Source organism: Topomyia yanbarensis, chromosome 2 (assembly GCF_030247195.1).
Source record: "Topomyia yanbarensis strain Yona2022 chromosome 2, ASM3024719v1, whole genome shotgun sequence".
In the NCBI taxonomy this organism is placed as follows: Eukaryota; Metazoa; Arthropoda; class Insecta; order Diptera; family Culicidae; genus Topomyia; species Topomyia yanbarensis.
In genome coordinates, this window is record NC_080671.1 from 206,149,507 (window position 1) to 206,166,455 (window position 16,949).

At 37.1% G+C, this 16,949-nt stretch overlaps 1 protein-coding gene across 6 annotated transcripts in view; it reads right to left on the minus strand.

The window, feature by feature from the left end:
* Window positions 1-7,719: 7,719 nt before the first annotated feature.
* Window positions 7,720-16,949, minus strand: part of LOC131682775 (E3 SUMO-protein ligase PIAS2) — a 172,920-nt gene continuing 163,690 nt past the window's right edge. Inside the window, exons 10-12 of one of the 6 annotated variants that reach the window (XM_058964504.1) lie at window positions 8,597-8,695; window positions 8,359-8,464; window positions 7,720-8,212 (exon numbers count right to left, since the gene is read on the minus strand). In XM_058964504.1, coding sequence (XP_058820487.1) covers window positions 8,056-8,212; window positions 8,359-8,464; window positions 8,597-8,695 — 362 coding nt within the window. In that variant the 3' untranslated portion in view covers window positions 7,720-8,055. Of the gene's footprint in view, window positions 8,516-8,596; window positions 8,696-16,949 lie in introns of all 6 variants that reach the window. The other 5 variants (XM_058964505.1, XM_058964506.1, XR_009304145.1 and 2 more) reach the window with 5 other exon arrangements.

Below are 16,949 nucleotides of genomic sequence, written 5' to 3' on the forward strand. Positions count from 1 at the left end.
TCAATAGCAACCTATGGGAATATTATACCTTTCATTTGTAATCTTAGTTTGTAAAAATCGGTTCAGCCATCTCCGAGAAACCGATGTGAACATTTTGTAAACAAATCCGCACATACACACATACACACATACATACATACATACGTACATACATACATACATACATACATACATACATACATACATACATACATACATACACACATACATACACACAGATATTTTGCGATCTCGGCGAATTGAGTCGAATGTTATATGAGACTCGGCCCTCCGGGCCTCGGTTAGAAAGTCGGTTTTTGGAGCAATTGCATAACCTTTCTATATAAGAAAGGCAAAAGAATAATATTTAATTAGCTTAATAAGCATGAGTTCAATGTTATCTTCATGTGATTATAATTTGGAAAGGTTGGTGGAATGGGTTTGAACATGTAGGGAATGGGGGGTTAGTAGAGTGGGAGTGGAGGATGCGTCAGAAATCCTTCATATTATTTTGGTATACGGGGTTGATGAAGGAAATGCGGGCGTGAGGGTGGTCCAAGAGGAGGGGAGTGATGAAGGATGGAGGTGCAAGGGCAAGGCGGAGGGGGGGAGGGGCGGACACGCAATACTCAACTGCATATTTTGCCTTCCATTTGAGACTTGGTTTGAGAAAATCGGTTCAGTCATCACCGATGAACCGATGTGACTTTAATTGTGGAATATGCCCGAAATTCCGGAATCGTCGATAGTGGACAATATATTCAAAGAATGTTTGATTGGCAATCAGTGATCTAGATCTGCGATTAGAAGTTATTTGGTGACCATTTCAATAGTTTTTAGCCTCTGAGGTATTACGATTGTACCGATTTATATGGAAAATTCCAGTGTATCCTTACTAACACCCCTGTAACTCCGGAAGCAAGAGTCAGAACCGAATGAAATTCAGCAGCAGTCAACGGCATTACTGTATCTTTAATTTGAAATCAAGTTTGTAAAAATCGATAGAGAATTCGTTGTGGAATGGGTGTGAAAATTGTGTGAGTTGCGAAAATTGTGTGAGTTTAAATGACACACACACACATACATACACACACAGACATTTGCCGATCTCGACGAACTGAATCGAAAGGTGTATGACACTCGACCCTCCGGGCCTTGGTTAAAAAGTCGATTTTTACAGTGATTGCATAGCCTTTCTTTATATGAGAAAGACAAAAATGAATTATCGGCCTCGTTAAGCTACAGCATTTGGGCCTAAATAAACGTATTTAAGATAAAAAAAAGTTTGTCAAAATCGGTTCAGAAAATTCCGAGAAACCGATGTGGACAAATCAACAAATTTTGTTTTGTAACCATACTCTTCAACTCGTAATCCGGAACAAGATGTCGGTTGAAAATGAAATTCAATAGCAACCTATGGGAATATTATACCTTTCATTTGAATCTTAGTTTGTAAAAATCGGTTCAGCCATCTCTGAGTAAGCGATGTGGACATTTTGTTAACAAATCCGCACATACACACACATACATACATACATACACACATACATACGCACAGATATTTTGCGATCTCGGCGAACTGAGTCGAATGTTATATGAGACTCGGCCCTCGGTTAGAAGGTCGGTTTTTGGAGCAATTGCATAACCTTTCTATATGAGAAAGGCAAAAGAATAATATTTAATTAGCTTAATCAGCATGAGTTCAATGTTATCTTCATGTGATTATATTTTGAAATGTTGGTGGAATGGGTTTGAAAGTGGAGGGAATGGGGGGTTAGTAAAGTGGGAGTGGAGGATGCGTCAGAAATCCTTCATCTTATTTCGGTATAAGGGGTTGATGAAGGAAATGCGGGCGTGAGGGTGGTCCAAGGGGAGGGGAGTGATGAAGGAAGGAGGTGTAAGGGCAAGGCTGGGGGGGAGGGGCGGCGACGGAATACTCAACTGCATATTTTGCCTTCCATTTGAGACTTGGTTTGAGAAAATCGGTTGTCATCACCGAAGAACCGATGTGACTTTAATTGTAGAATATGTCCGGAATTCCGGACTTCCGGAATCGTCGATAGTGGACAATATATTCAAAGAATGTTTGATTGGCAATCAGTGATCTAGATCTGCGATTAGAAGTAATTTGGTGACCATTTCAATAGTTTTTAGCCTCTGAGGTATTACGATTGTACCGATTTATATAGGAAATTCCAGTGTATACTTACTAACACCCCTTTAACACCGGAATCAAGAGTCAGAACCGAATGAAATTCAGCAGCAGTCAATGGTATTACTGTATCTTTCATTTGAAATCAAGTTTGTAAAAATCGGTAGAGAATTCGTTGGGGAATGGGTGTGATATTAGCTTAGGAACTTGGCGGGTTCCCCAGGGGCGTCATGAACCGTCATAGGTGACCAATGTGGTCAAAGCTGCTTTGATTGATCATTAGTGATCTAGACCCGCAAACTAGAGTAACGTTACATCAATTTTAATATGTTTTACATCATTTGAACATCATGGTGGTACCAGTTTATATGGGAATTTGCTGTGTGACCGCACTCTTCAACCCGTAACTCCGGAACCGGAAGTCGGATCAACTAAAAATTCAATAGCAGCTTATGGGAGCGTTATACCTTTCAGATGAAACTAAGTTTGCGAAAATCGGTTCAGCCATCTCTGAGAAAATTGTGTGAGTTTAAATGACACACACAGACATTTGCCGATCTCGACGAACTGAATCGAATGGTGTATGAAACTCGGCCCTCCGGGCCTTGGATAAAAAGTCGATTTTTACAGTGATTGCATAGCCTTTCTTTATATGAGAAAGGCAAAACATTTCGACTTTCAAGATATAGTTAATGAAATTTGCGGTTTTGTGCTTGATGCTAGTCACGATTCACCAGTCGAGCTCGTGAAACAGTTCATGGTATAGTTCACGAAGTAATTAATTTTCTTCGTGATCTTAATATATTTATGTAAACAATTTCAATTTCCGAATGCTACCCTGCTCTTTGGTCTTGAAATTTCTACGTGATCTATTGTGTACAACTGCTAGCAATCAGTCTTATAGGCGCGAGCATTAGATACAAGGATTGTTATTTTCTTGTTAAGATTCAGTGTAATGTTCGTAATAAAATGAAACTGCACTAAGCACCAAAAATAATTAAGAAAACTCTTAGACACGTTACTCTGTGTAAAAAATCCGACGGTAAGCTCAACACTAAAATATTACGATACTACGAAGAGAATTTGTGGTCTATTTTAGTTGATAAAGTTAATACAAATCGGTGTATCCTCAAATTATGAGCAAGAATATTAAATATAGTAAACGTATTCAGACACAACCACATGAGCATGAGCATGAGCATGATGACCGCACAATTCGTAGTTGCTACTCCGTGATTGACCAGAACAAGCGAAATTGCACAGAGAATCAACAGATGGGGCCTGGGAGTAGCTATCCACCATCAATGTACAAGTCTCGAGAGTTCTATACTTTGAAATGTCAATAACGGCACTGGCCACGTCCTTACAGTCATCGGGGAAGGAAAGGAATGTTAGTATGGTAAACGTTGTTATGGAGACCGTGTATACCTCTGCATCTCCACGTTTGCGACGGGAAGGAGTTTTTGTTAGTGAGATGGGGTAAAGCGTTACACAAATCTGGATTCACCTTGATAAGTGATGCGATCTATGCAACTCTAAGCGATGTTATCATGTGTTTGTTGTTCTGGGCAGCCGGCTGCCGAGAATTTATGATAGATTTATCGTTTGTTGAATTAATTCGGAAGTACTTGGTTTGTAAAAAATGCAACTTAAACTCAACTTAAACTAAACTTAAACTGAATCAATTTTTTTCAGGTGGCATGCGAACGAATTTATTATTCCCTGTTTCTTCTTTCCTGCAAAACACGACGGTCTAAGAAAAATACATAAAGCCTAGATCAAGATTTCGTAGCATAACATTTATGGTTTATCATCATTGATACTACTATAAGTAATGAAACGACACCTATATATTGCTTTTTCTTCACGAACAATTGAATAAAATATCGACTTTCATGCAATCGATATTCGCGCCGGTTTTTATGCTAACGGGAATGCATTTTGAGCGGTATAAAGCATGCACCACCCAAGTACATAAAACGACCGACTTTGCATGTCCGTTATACAACCGATGACGCGCGTTTTTTACCTTAGCTACTAGAAATTGAGGCAACACCGAAGACAAAGAGAACGATAAGAATGCAATCTACTGATTGAAGCTAAAATAATCAGAATATGTGAAAAATTAAGTAGAGAATCATGTTCTTGTCTTTTCCCAAGACAATACTAATATTATGATTAATATTCAATATTATATGTTACATAATTCAGTGCGCATAAGCGCCATTGAAGAAACATGGAGTACTATAGGGGAACATAGGGAGACTCGACCAGGCCCTCAGCCAAACCCGCAGATATCTCCAAAAAAATTCAGTCCTTCAAAAGTCAATGTATTGTGCGTGTTCATGATTCTTTGCACAACCTTAAATTTCCCCCCTCAAAGGTATTGAGTATGGAAATCGATACAAATACCAACAAATCGGTACACCAGGTAATGCTGGACCACACGCCACTCAATGGTGGGCCTGGTTAGGGCCCCGTACACGAGGCGTTAGTAATGTCACTACTGAGTAGCAATGTCACTTTTAATGAACGTGTAAGGCGAGTAATGATGGAATTCCCATACAATTTCAGTAATGACCACCACTCAGCAATGACACTTTGCGCGTGTAAGGGCCCCTAATGCCTGTCTGAGAACAGCCCTCCAACCTGGTCGCACTGTATGTTTCACAACTCTAAGGAACCATGAAAGCACTTACACACGCATAGGCAAATGAAGAACCTACACAACTGAAAAATATACCGCACTATACAAGTTAATTCCGTTTGACACCATCACCAGTCATTTCCCTGTTGACGCAACACCGACAAAAGAATCGAAATGGTACAGGAATGCGATTCGACCCATACATTGCTTCACTAATCATTCATATACCCAACATGAATATAATAAAAAAAATCAAAATAAACTCATCCTCTTGGTACTCCGCTGCTCCTCGACCGCCGTCAACGACCGCATCCATGTGGACGCAACCATCGTGTTAGTAGTGGTACTATCATCGCGTCGCATCACTATCTAATATTCACACAAGCACACACTCTGTATAATCAAAACGCTTCACTAAAAAACTTTTGTTTATTATTAAATTTAATCTCTTTTTTCATTACACCCGATTAGGAACCAATTATACGTCCATCAAAACTACAATTGTTTGTCTTCAGTCGCTATTTTGTTGGGCAAAATCACTCGTTAATCGCGTAAAATCGTTAAATATTATAGAGCACAAAAAACCGTGACCGGTAGGAATCAGTGCAACCAGATCTCTCTAAACGTATTCAGACACAACCACAGTAACTTTACTAAACATTAGACTATAACGCCATTTTTGTTTTATTTTCGTGTGTACTAGTTTTGTGAAAACACAAAAATTCTTTTCAATATGAAGTTCATTGATTATATCATGATCTATTTTTTTTCTCAAAAAAAATGTTGGGCAAAATGATCTTTACTTTTCGCGACGTGGTGCACTGAAGTGGCGATGTAGAGGGTAAGATTTCTGGTCTCATAAATTATCCGTCGTGTGGTTGATCCTGACTTAGGACAGATTTTCAGTATCAGTTGCACCAGCTCGGTATCACAGATAAATAGACGCAATACGAGATGAGTTTTCATCATAATTTTTGACACTTCGCTAGTCTGTGTATAAAGTGTCTGTAATTTTGACACAGAGCTAAATGCGTTACTAATAGCGTTTTTGCTTGACCCCGGAACTGAGTCAGATTGTAACTCCAACCGCTGTCAGCTTATACATTTTGACAGTAGTTGGGGTTAAAGCTGACTCAGTTTCGCTTCAAGCAAGAGCGACATTAGTTTCCGCACAGCCTCCATCACTGCCATGAAAATCAAAACATTAATTTTGAATCGAATGATTAAAAGCTGTAATTAGTTACTAAATATTGTTTTTCCGAATAATATGGTGTTAAATCATCCCACAAATTGCAAAACGTCGTGTGGAATGCTTGAATATCGTGTATAGTGCCGAACAAGCAGTTTTTATTCTCAGGTGATACGATCCTCAAAAACGTCGATCAGCCATGTTGGTTTTAGAAACGACAGCTAACAACATTGTTTACTAGTTATCTCCATATGTTTGCTTTGATTTCAGTGGGTAAACAAAGTTGTTCGCTGTCATTTTTCTCCCCGCAGTCTGCTGCATGCTTACATCACTCCTCACCTAGTTACTGCCGAAGACGAATCACCTTAGAACTCTAAGCACCTTGGTGCCGAACATACTTCTTTGATTGGGGCTTTATAGCTATTACGCCCCATATATGTAGGTCGCTGTCAAACTCCATATGATGGTATAGGGTTGCCAGGAGGCTGTTTCCGCACCAACCCGAAAATGTTACCTTTTTAATCTCATGCAAACCTAAACAAACAAAATGGACTGGAAATGCGAAATGCATTTTTGTCAGTGCTCAAGGCAGAGTTACTCAAAATCATTTCATAGGTTGCAACAGGGTGCCGATCGGTGAGTAAGAACATAATAGGATGTTACTGGATTAATTAATTCGGTGTATCGAATCTAACCGGAACTGATAGAGGAATTGGCGGGGGCAGTCTCCTTACACGATCATTAAAAGTGACATATCTGCGCAGCAATGCCATTATTAACGCCTCGTGTTATGGTACCTGATGTATGCAGGATTCTAAAAGAGCGACGGTACAGACTACTAAATAGAAACAAAAAACAATGAAACGATAACAGGAATTGATTTCCTCAAACAAAACAAAAACTATTTTACCATTGCTTAATTTCCTAAATATAAAACAATAAATGATAATGATGGGACGTACATATGCAGTCGTTACTCTGCATTCTCTAAATTTGCCCATTGCAACCATTATTCCATGGAAAGTCGTAGTATGCGACATCGATTTTTCTATTTCGCTCTTTAAATTTGACAACTGTAAAAATAATCCCGCCTTCGATTTATGATTTGGCTAGCAGGGTGGGTACTGTTAGAGCTTTGGTTGAAAAAAATCATTTGACATGGTTGCAAGAATCACCTTTTGTGAAATGTATTCAACAGATGTCGCTAGTATACCGTGGGCGATGACTTTTTTCAGAATTTTCTTCAAGCTGTCAGGTCAGTTTGTATGTGGCTGTATGCTGCAAAGTCCGTTACAAAAGAAACCGAAAATTTGGGAAAGGAATTGTACTGTCAAGATTTTTTTTAGTTACATAGGCGTCAGTATTCGCACGCCGACATACACCGGCGCGCCGCCGCCGTCGCTTACGGCGCCGCCGATCAAAAATACATCGGCGCACATGTCTACCACGAAGGCTATAAGCAAACTGACTATACCACCTTTTCCTACTCTTACTAGAAACTCTAAATTGAATCATGGTTAGGGTCCCAGGTCGGTAAATGCCGAATTCTCGTCTTCACACGGCTTCAAAGAAGGCGTGGGGTAGATTTGTACCCCAGTGCAACGTTCTAATGTTAATAAATAACAAAACTATGAAGGGGTTAAACGTTGTCGAGGCTCATATCAAGAGACAAATTCAAAATAGGCTGATAATTAGCTTAGGGATTCCGCAGAATGTTTCTTTTCGACGAGAAAAATTAAAATCATTGGGTCGTTCTTTTCGAGTGGAAAGGCAACTGAGCTTATGATTTTTTTATTTGTTTCACGTGTATAACTACAAAATATATTTCAAGATACTTCATACACTCTATTCTACATTACCAGAAAATAATCCTGACAGGTCTTTCTTTTTTATATGATAGTATTAATGTCACATACGAAGGAGAGGGTATTATTTCTAGCGTTTAATAATTTAAATAAAAATATTGGAGAACATTATTAGGGCCTGTCAAAATAGATGCTTTTGCAGGGGTCATAAAATGTCTTGATTCGCTCCTAAACTGAATAATTTGTAGAATTTTAAGGCCGGTATCGGTACGATATTTTAAAACTAGGACTGCAAATTGCGCATATCTTCACATTCCGCCATATTGAACATATAGTTTTGTACGCTCCATTGACTGGACAGGTAGGAAAGTTCCTGGACATCATTAATTAGGCGATTGTAAATGTACGACTGCAAGTCATCCGACGGCGTTGGTTCAAATCTTAGAAAAGTAATCATAAAAACTGAAGTGTTTGCAATCAATTAGCAATTGTTCCTGACAATGTTGAATGAAGAATACTCAATGAACCTCGCGAGTGACGAGATAAAACAAGCTCTAATGAGAGAAAGCTAGTTTATAAAACTTACCTATTCATTGCAAGTGGGTTGAGTTGCAAATTGCTAGCTTGTTCTAGAGGACTTATCGGCAGCTGATACGGAATAGTAGGTGTACTAGCAGTAGTGGATGAAACATCTGTATGTATGTGTATTTGTGTTCATAAATTATTGAATAACAATTCAAGGTCTTAAAGATAATAAAATAATTTATTGAAAATAAAAAAGAAACGGAAAATAATACATTGTTAGCCTAAAGCTCAACACTTACTGTTAGACATTGACGGTACATTGTGGCTATATATTGGCGGATTTGGTGTGGATGGTGGCGATGGAGAATCTAAGGATATAACTGATTGCGTAGCATCTTCTGTAAAATGAAAGTATGAACAATAATTGCTGCATAACGACCAACGTTTTGGTATTCCAAGATTCAATAGAGTTTTGAAACAATTACACGGTGGTACAAAATAAAAAAATAAAGCACCTATCAGTTAATCTAGTAAAGGTTGTAGATCTGGTCAAATACAACACAAATAATGTTTGAATTGTTTCATATACCATTGAAATATTGATTATAGCAAAATACCTGTTTGGATCTTCGGCGCTAAAAATTTAGCTACGCTGTAATTTTTCGACCGATTTATAAATTTTAACTGTTTTGGAAAGAAAAAGAATAGACCTTTCCAACGGTATTCGATGTTGTGTTCTTTTGTTAGAAATACTATGCGGCGTTGTGACAACAATATGAAAATAATATTGATATTAATTGATTTTAATTATTAACAGGTTGTTGTATGCGGAATTAAATGTTTTGTCCAATTTAATATTAAAAGGAAGACGCTGTTTTATAAAAATGTCGAGCTATTTACATATTTTTCATGAAAAATCGCACGATAAAAGATAATATCCATTACTGTGCAATTTTTCAAGAAAAATATGTAAATAGCTCAACATTTTAAATTTGAATATAAAATTCCGCATACAACTTGTTAATAATCAAAATCAATTTTTCCCAAATTTAAAACATACTCGCATGATCGTTTAAGGAGACGGTCTCATATTAAATTATCAAATCGATTCTTTTACTATGCATTCAAAAGTATGTGTGTAAAATTTGAGGGAAAAATTGGAAAAAATAACGGAAGGTATAAATATAGAATCCCAGCGTGCGCGACAATGTCACACACTGAGAAATTGATAACTTTGTCATTTTTAAACGATTAAGGAAATGGATGCGAAATTGAATGTATTTTCCAAATGTTAGCAAAAACGAAGACGTAACAGTACAAAAATGTTGAGCAATGTACATATTTTTCATGAAAAATCTTAACATAGTGCGTAGTTTCACATTAAAGTTCCAATATCGCATAGTATTTCTAACAAAAGAATATAACATACCGTCAAACGGGGTTACTTGCAACACTTTTCAACTTCAACGCGGTATAAATAAAAATGCTGAAACTTTAGAATAACTTTCAATATGTATAAGCGCTAATGGGAGTATGAATATTTTGTGTACCACTAGTACATTGACCAAATGTACGATAATTTAGATGCCCATGTTTTTTACAAACAACGTTTTTGAACAGCTGTAACATTCGATTTATACCAGAAATTCATAGAAAAGGCTAACTATTGGGATTTTAACCCTTCATTTCAGAACTAGTAGTTACAAATATTATCCATAGAACTGAAGTAATCGCAATTAACTCTCCGGCACTCGCGCCGTTGTATTTAGTGCAACACCTTCAAAAACTCTAACGAAATCTTCTTTCAGCACCAGCGACTGCTCATTCGGGGAGCCATTCGCGCGACTGCCGGAGGGTTTACGTGATTCAATGTAGTATATGCAGGTATGGGGAAGATGGCACTTTGGTATTCGTAAGATGAATGTTACATGAGTGGTGTAAGTGATCACAGTATAAATCGACTTGCTTTCGTCATACCGTTCGTTCCGCTGCCATTGTATCGTGTGAACGCTATGACCACAGACTAACAGGCATAACACTATGAGGAAATTTCCTCAAAAAACATCGATCCGACGATTTTCCCAGAACACTAGCTCCACCTTTTATTCACGGTCCCAAATACTCAGTTACTGGTGGGTTACCCCTCAGGTTTGGGAACAATTTTTCACTAGTGGTCTAGTCCCCATATGCTTGTTCATATGTCAGTGGCGCCATAATTTCAAATGTGGCCACGAATATATTTGAAATGACCGTTAAAGCGGACGAAGTTTTGTTTTTGAGTGTTATGTCTGTTAGTCTGTGCTATGACGTCGACCCGTTGTGCTTCTGGATTGTTTACATATTTTTGGTTGCCAACACTAGCAAATCGTGTGTTCTGCCACACTTATATATACCTCATTGAACGTGATTGGATTCTATTGGAACAGTGCTGCCAGGGATAGTTTCGGCGAACGACGAGAACTAAATTTTACTAAATCTTTGTTGTCTTAAAATATAATTGAAAACAGATAAATCCTATTAATTTACACTATCAACGACTCTCCTTTCCATGCAATCAGTCTATTATAAATGCTAGTCCAGTCGAGTATAAGAAGATAAAAATTGAGCATTTTCTAGTACTGATATAGAAGCAAGTTCGCGTAAAGACAACTTCCTGACACTGTTCTGTATTTAAGGAGCTTTTTAATATTCTAATTGTAGATTAAACCTTTAAAATGTGATTTCAAATGCTATACAGAGTTATTTTAAATGTTCAATCAGCCAGCTGGCTGCCCGGATAGAATTTTACAATAGCATTTACCCTACAAACAATCATAAAACAATAAATATTACAGTTATTACTGTTTCAACATTGTTCGATGCCAAGTTCTCACAGTAGATTTACAATAAAATTTCATGTAACAATAAATTTCACTGTCCAGCAAAAAACTGATACAGTGCATTCACATTAAATTTTACTGTTTTCGAGAAAAAAATGTATGGAGAAAAATTGATTTTTTTAATGTTAAGATACATAACCACCCCCCCCTTTTCACTGTAAAAGTCTATTTTACATTGAAATTTACTGTAAAAATGTTAAAATTTATTGTTTTTGTAATGTAGCATAACACTAAAACTTACTGTAAATTAATGTAAAATTACTGTACTGTCAGAGTGAAAATCATGGTTTTGTTACTGTACATTTCTATTCGGGTAGAGGCATAATAGTAATAAAACAAACACTGTTGCATGTTACCGCACATGGGTAGTTAACAGATTTTTATCATTATGTTGCGTATATTTGAGAGGGTCAACAAGCATGTATCAAACAGTAACGTTTGCTATTGTATACTCGATCAGTACGTAAGGGATACAAATGATATAATCTTATCATTGCAGTGGCACAAAGCACGACATTCCAGCTTTTTTCTATTGGAAAATCTAGAAATACAGAAGATTACCCTGTCGCGCTAAAGGAACCGAAAATAATGACTGGTAGTACATGATTATTTGTTAACATTTGACACCTATTGTTCCAAAATGCAAACATTATTATTAGCGTTGTTAAATTATCTGAACTGAAACATGTTGAAGTGTTGCAAGTTACCCCACTGTTGCAAATTACCCCGTTTGACGGTAGCATACTGTGGGAAAATCTTCTTTCGAGAATTAAGTTCCACAAGGTGGCGGCACGAATGAACCGGTTGGTTGGTGTAAAACCTAATTGTTGCAAAATTGAAAATCGGTTGGAAAATGACAGCACCGTAATTTTTTGTGTCAGAGGTCTAAAATATTTTTTTCGCCATGAATCAATATTTTGAAGGTTTACAACAGTTTTCAAACATTATCTTAAGTCGAATTTGATGAGACCTTACAACTATACTAGACATTCGAAAAGTACAAAATCACTGTAGCACCGTGTATTAGTTATGTATTTAAAATTAGGTTACGAGGGAAATGCAGAGCGTTAGCCAGTTTATACTGAAGCAGAAAGAATTATTCGTCAAGTTATGTTCCCTGGTCTGGTGGTACAGAGGCAATGCTTTGATTCGAGAAGCCAATCGTCGTATGTTCGAGCCACGACCGCTTTTTCGTCATCGTTCCTTATTTCTTCTTTCATAATGTAATTGGTCAATCTCGAGAAAAGGAATATTAATGTTATATTGCTAAATTATATTGTATGTGAACCTTTTGTTTCAAAATTCATATCTTAAGAGGTTATATTTTCTTTTTCAACAAGCCTAAACTCAAAGCCAGATGTTGAAATATGCGTTTTTATTTGGTAGACATAATTTTACAACATTCAAGAAATTGCGAAAAGTTGTTGCTAATACAGTGTGGAAGAGTGATAGTTTTGCGACTTTAATCCTCGTGTTTATCTAATTTATAAGATAATAACCAATATATTTTATTATTCTGCAGATGTTTTTGACGCAAAAATATCACCTCACATTATTATACCGCGAGATGAGGTCGAATGTTACACCCAAGTAACCATAAGCATTAAGCGATTGCACTATATTGGCTATACATTTGCACTAATGTTGCATTGAAACTCCATTACAGCATTAACAATGCAATAAAACTCTACATTAGAATCAATAATGCATAAATGCACAGCCGAAATATAGCATTATCGCTTGCTCTATATGCGCATATAAAGCTGATAGAACGCGTACATGCTTCAAGGATCTTTAAAGCAAGTAAGCTTTACATGTGCATTTAATGCCATTATAGAGCAAATAAGAAGCCGATATAATGCTATTGTAATGCTGTGGGTTTATTCATAATGCAACTCTTCTTGAAGATTATATTCGGCATATTTCATTTCAATCGAACATATGAAATATAGTCCAGGCAGCAAACGCAGCACACTTACCGTGAAGGACGAGGCAAGGTACCTCAGTTCGTGACATACTACAGGTATTTTTCGTAAAACATTCATATCATGTGAGAAAGAAAACCCATTAAGAATAGTCATTACAATGCATTAGAAGAGAGTCAATTACGGTTTTAAACAGAACATTTTATTTTACAATTTTTCCTTTTTGCTCGCCATACCGAAAGGGAACATAAGAAATGGTTTTAAAACCATGGCAGATAATGACAGCCAACTGAAGCTTTCTAATAGCATTAGTAGTGCTAATATTAGGCCTTCAAATTTGACATTTGTACGCTGGTGCTATATAATAGCATTAGTGCTGCAAAAACGAACTGTCAATCTCTGCACAGTTATAGCACTATATTTCGCCTTTTCTGGCATAATACCAGCATTAAATGAAAATTTAGGGCTTCGCGGCTCTATAAGATTGCTTTATATGTGGATTTAAAGCAAATAGGCTACGTTACAATGCTTATTGGTTACGTGGGCGTTGTCATGAAAAACTTGATTGCCAAATACGTTGCTTCAAATCAAAATCATGAAAATTACAGCAAGTACAAATCATATTTTGATGTCAGCGTCAAACTAAAATTGTACTTTCATCTCAGTTTATATTTGTCAAAGCAGAAACCAGTGAAGCAAGCCAGTGCTTTGTTCTATATTCAGTGCACAAACAGTATTGTATGGTTAGCCCTAACTGCGCAGTGAAATGAGTTTGTCAAAAGAAACAGAAGTACCCTTGCTACGGGACAACACAATTTCGATCGACTTTAATAAAATTCATGTTAGACCCACCGTTCAGGAAGTGGAACTAGTTAAAGTTAAAATGGAGTTTATCTCACGGATGTTAGTTAAATACATTCAGCTACACCACGTCAAAAACTGTGTGCTGATTACGTTTAGAAGTTTAGCACAGGCAAAAACCCTCATTGCAAAGAACAACATGCAGCAAGAGGCCGATTAATAACACCAGAATCAAAATCAAGATCCCCGCTTATATGGAAAACGACATGGTGGACGTTCGTATCCATGATTTGACATCGCGCACTAAAGAAGATTACATCAAACGAATTATGTCGTAATACGGAGAAGTGAAATCTATTACGAATGACACTTGGAGGAATTTTTTCACCAATATTCCCAACAGCGTTCGTATTGTGAGGATGCGAGTAATCAAACCAATACCTTCTTATATGATTATCGAAAGCAAATCACCGAAGGAGGGCGTAACCTATAAGCAAACAATCCTTGTCACATATTCCAGGCAGACCCCAACATTCCAATTTTGTAACCAGACAGGAATTACGGAAAACATGCGCCGAAGCAACTAGTCAAAATTCATCTACTACAACCAACTCTAACAAGCAGCCATCGACACTTACAGATAAACAAAAAACGACCCAATAAACCAATAAAATTACAAAATTAAATCAATAATGAATGGACAACTGCTTCCAAACCAACAATTAGCAGCACCAATAAAGAAGCAAATGCTGATGAAGACAACATATTTACAACAGCGACCCGTAAGAACAAGATACAAATAAGAACTTCTGTCCGTGAACAGCAAGAAAGCAGTACCGATGATGACATGGACGTGAACGATAACGCGAGATAAGGCAGACTGAATGACTCCCAAGCTGTATATAGCTCTGGGGTACAAATGTACCCCACAAAACCGTTCTGGCACGCTAATCAAGATCCGCCCGTAAAATATGTCAAGTTGTTGCATACGGCAATCCAAACTGTTAAGAATGGCGTCGAATCGATTATTCGCGATCATCGCGAACACATTTCGTCACCACTGCTGTATTCTTCACTGAATACTGGATGTAGTCGATTTGGTCACCGATCATCCAATAACGTGAACTGCGACTCTAACTTTTCGATTGTATGCCGCATAGTGGACTTAGATGGTCGATTATGTCGACCATAGTATGGTCTGAGCGCACGAAACACATTCACCACAGTGCCCTGATTCTCATAATGCAGTCGAACAATTTAAAGACGGTAAGCACGTGTAAGGGGCCGTGCATAAATGACGTAGCATTTTGGGGGGTAGGGAGGGTATACCAAATTTGTGACGAAGTGTGACGAGGGGGAGGGTAGGGTCTGAAGTTGTGCGACGTAGCATTAAGTTTAAAACCCATTGTTGAAAACAATTTAATGATCCTCCATTCCCAAGAGAAATAAATTTAAATTCAAACATGTTACTTTTGATGCGGTTTTTCATGAGGTAAATTTTACGATTCGCAGAATTACAAGTTCGCAAAAATACGAAAAGATTTTGTATGCGGATTTAACTTGCTACATTAGTTAGCTAATGTAGGTAACTAGTAGACTTAGTTTGCAAGCTGAATTAAAACACAAACAAAATTTAGTAATTTAGATTAACGTATGCTTCTTAAAATTATTGGCAGCTGTAGGATTGTAAACTGAGATAACTTCTCTTCATGCTCCCCTTGACATATAAAATTTAGAACAAAACTATCAACACTATATTTGTCATGAAATGGGTTTACTTTGCACGCAATTTTCTGTTATAATGAAAATGTTGATGAAAGTCGTCAAACATTTCGAAAGGACATGTATTTAAAATAATTGAAAACCATATGTATTTTTTTCATTACCCGGCCGCTTTGCATGGTACGCGGGGGAGGGGGTAGGTAAATGCTACGTTATTTACGAGGGGGAGGTTGGAATTTTGTGACCAAATGCTACGAGGGGGGAGGGAGGGGTCAAAAATCGCCGAAAAAAAGCTACGTCATTTGTGTACGGCCCCTAAGTCGTTTCATTAAGAAATGCAAACAATACTGCACAACAATAGCATGACAGTTTGCTATTAGCACCCGTTAACCGCTAGAAAATTCTATGTTGAAAAAAACCTAATGTTGACCTTGCAGTAACGGCAATTTTTCGCTTTGAACAATTTACTGTGAATCATAGTCGCAAAATTTGGAATATTCTGGAACTTTTCACTAACTAGATGATATAGGTACAATCATTTTGGGAGTTTCCTGATGGTGATAATCATTTAGTAGCCGCTATTAGCAGCAGTTCCGATATTCCAAGTATTCTTAACGATTTTCTTTCCCCAAGCAAGGGGACAAATATGGTTTTGTATTTTTTCGTAAAATTGCGATTTTTAGTGATTTCTTGACGTATCGTAAAACTAAAAGTTTATGTATAACTAAACTAACTAAAAAAGATGAAAATGCAGTAGGTGGGTTTTACTGTGGGTAAAATGAACAGGGGGAGGGGGTAGGGTTAGTAAAATGAACAGATAGCCAAATCAAGTCAATGTTTGTTAAATTTAGAACAAACTTCACAGAAACGTGACCTGCCAAGTATTCAAAGGAAATTGAATTATTTATTTTGATAAAAAACTGTTAAATTTGAAATAAATATCATAAAAACCAAAATCGGCTTTTAATGTCTGGCGCTGATGTTAAATTCGGCATGTAGAGAATATAAGGTATTTTGAGGTGAAATTTTAATTTTATTCTGAAAATGGTGTTACAAAATAGCCTCTCGCAGAAATGTTACTACAATAAGTGGGGATCAGAAGAAAATGGCTTAATCGAAACGGCTGTTTGAAAATAAAATGTCTTAGGGGGTAAAATGAACAGATTGTAGAGGGGGCAATATGAACCAACTTTCCACTCGAAGTACCAAGCCTCAGAATTAGTCGGAACGCTCGTAAAAGTTCAAACACCCCATGGATAACCTTAAGTTTGTAGATTTGATTCGATGTCATAGGACTGTAAATTGGTTAAAATTACGTCATGAAA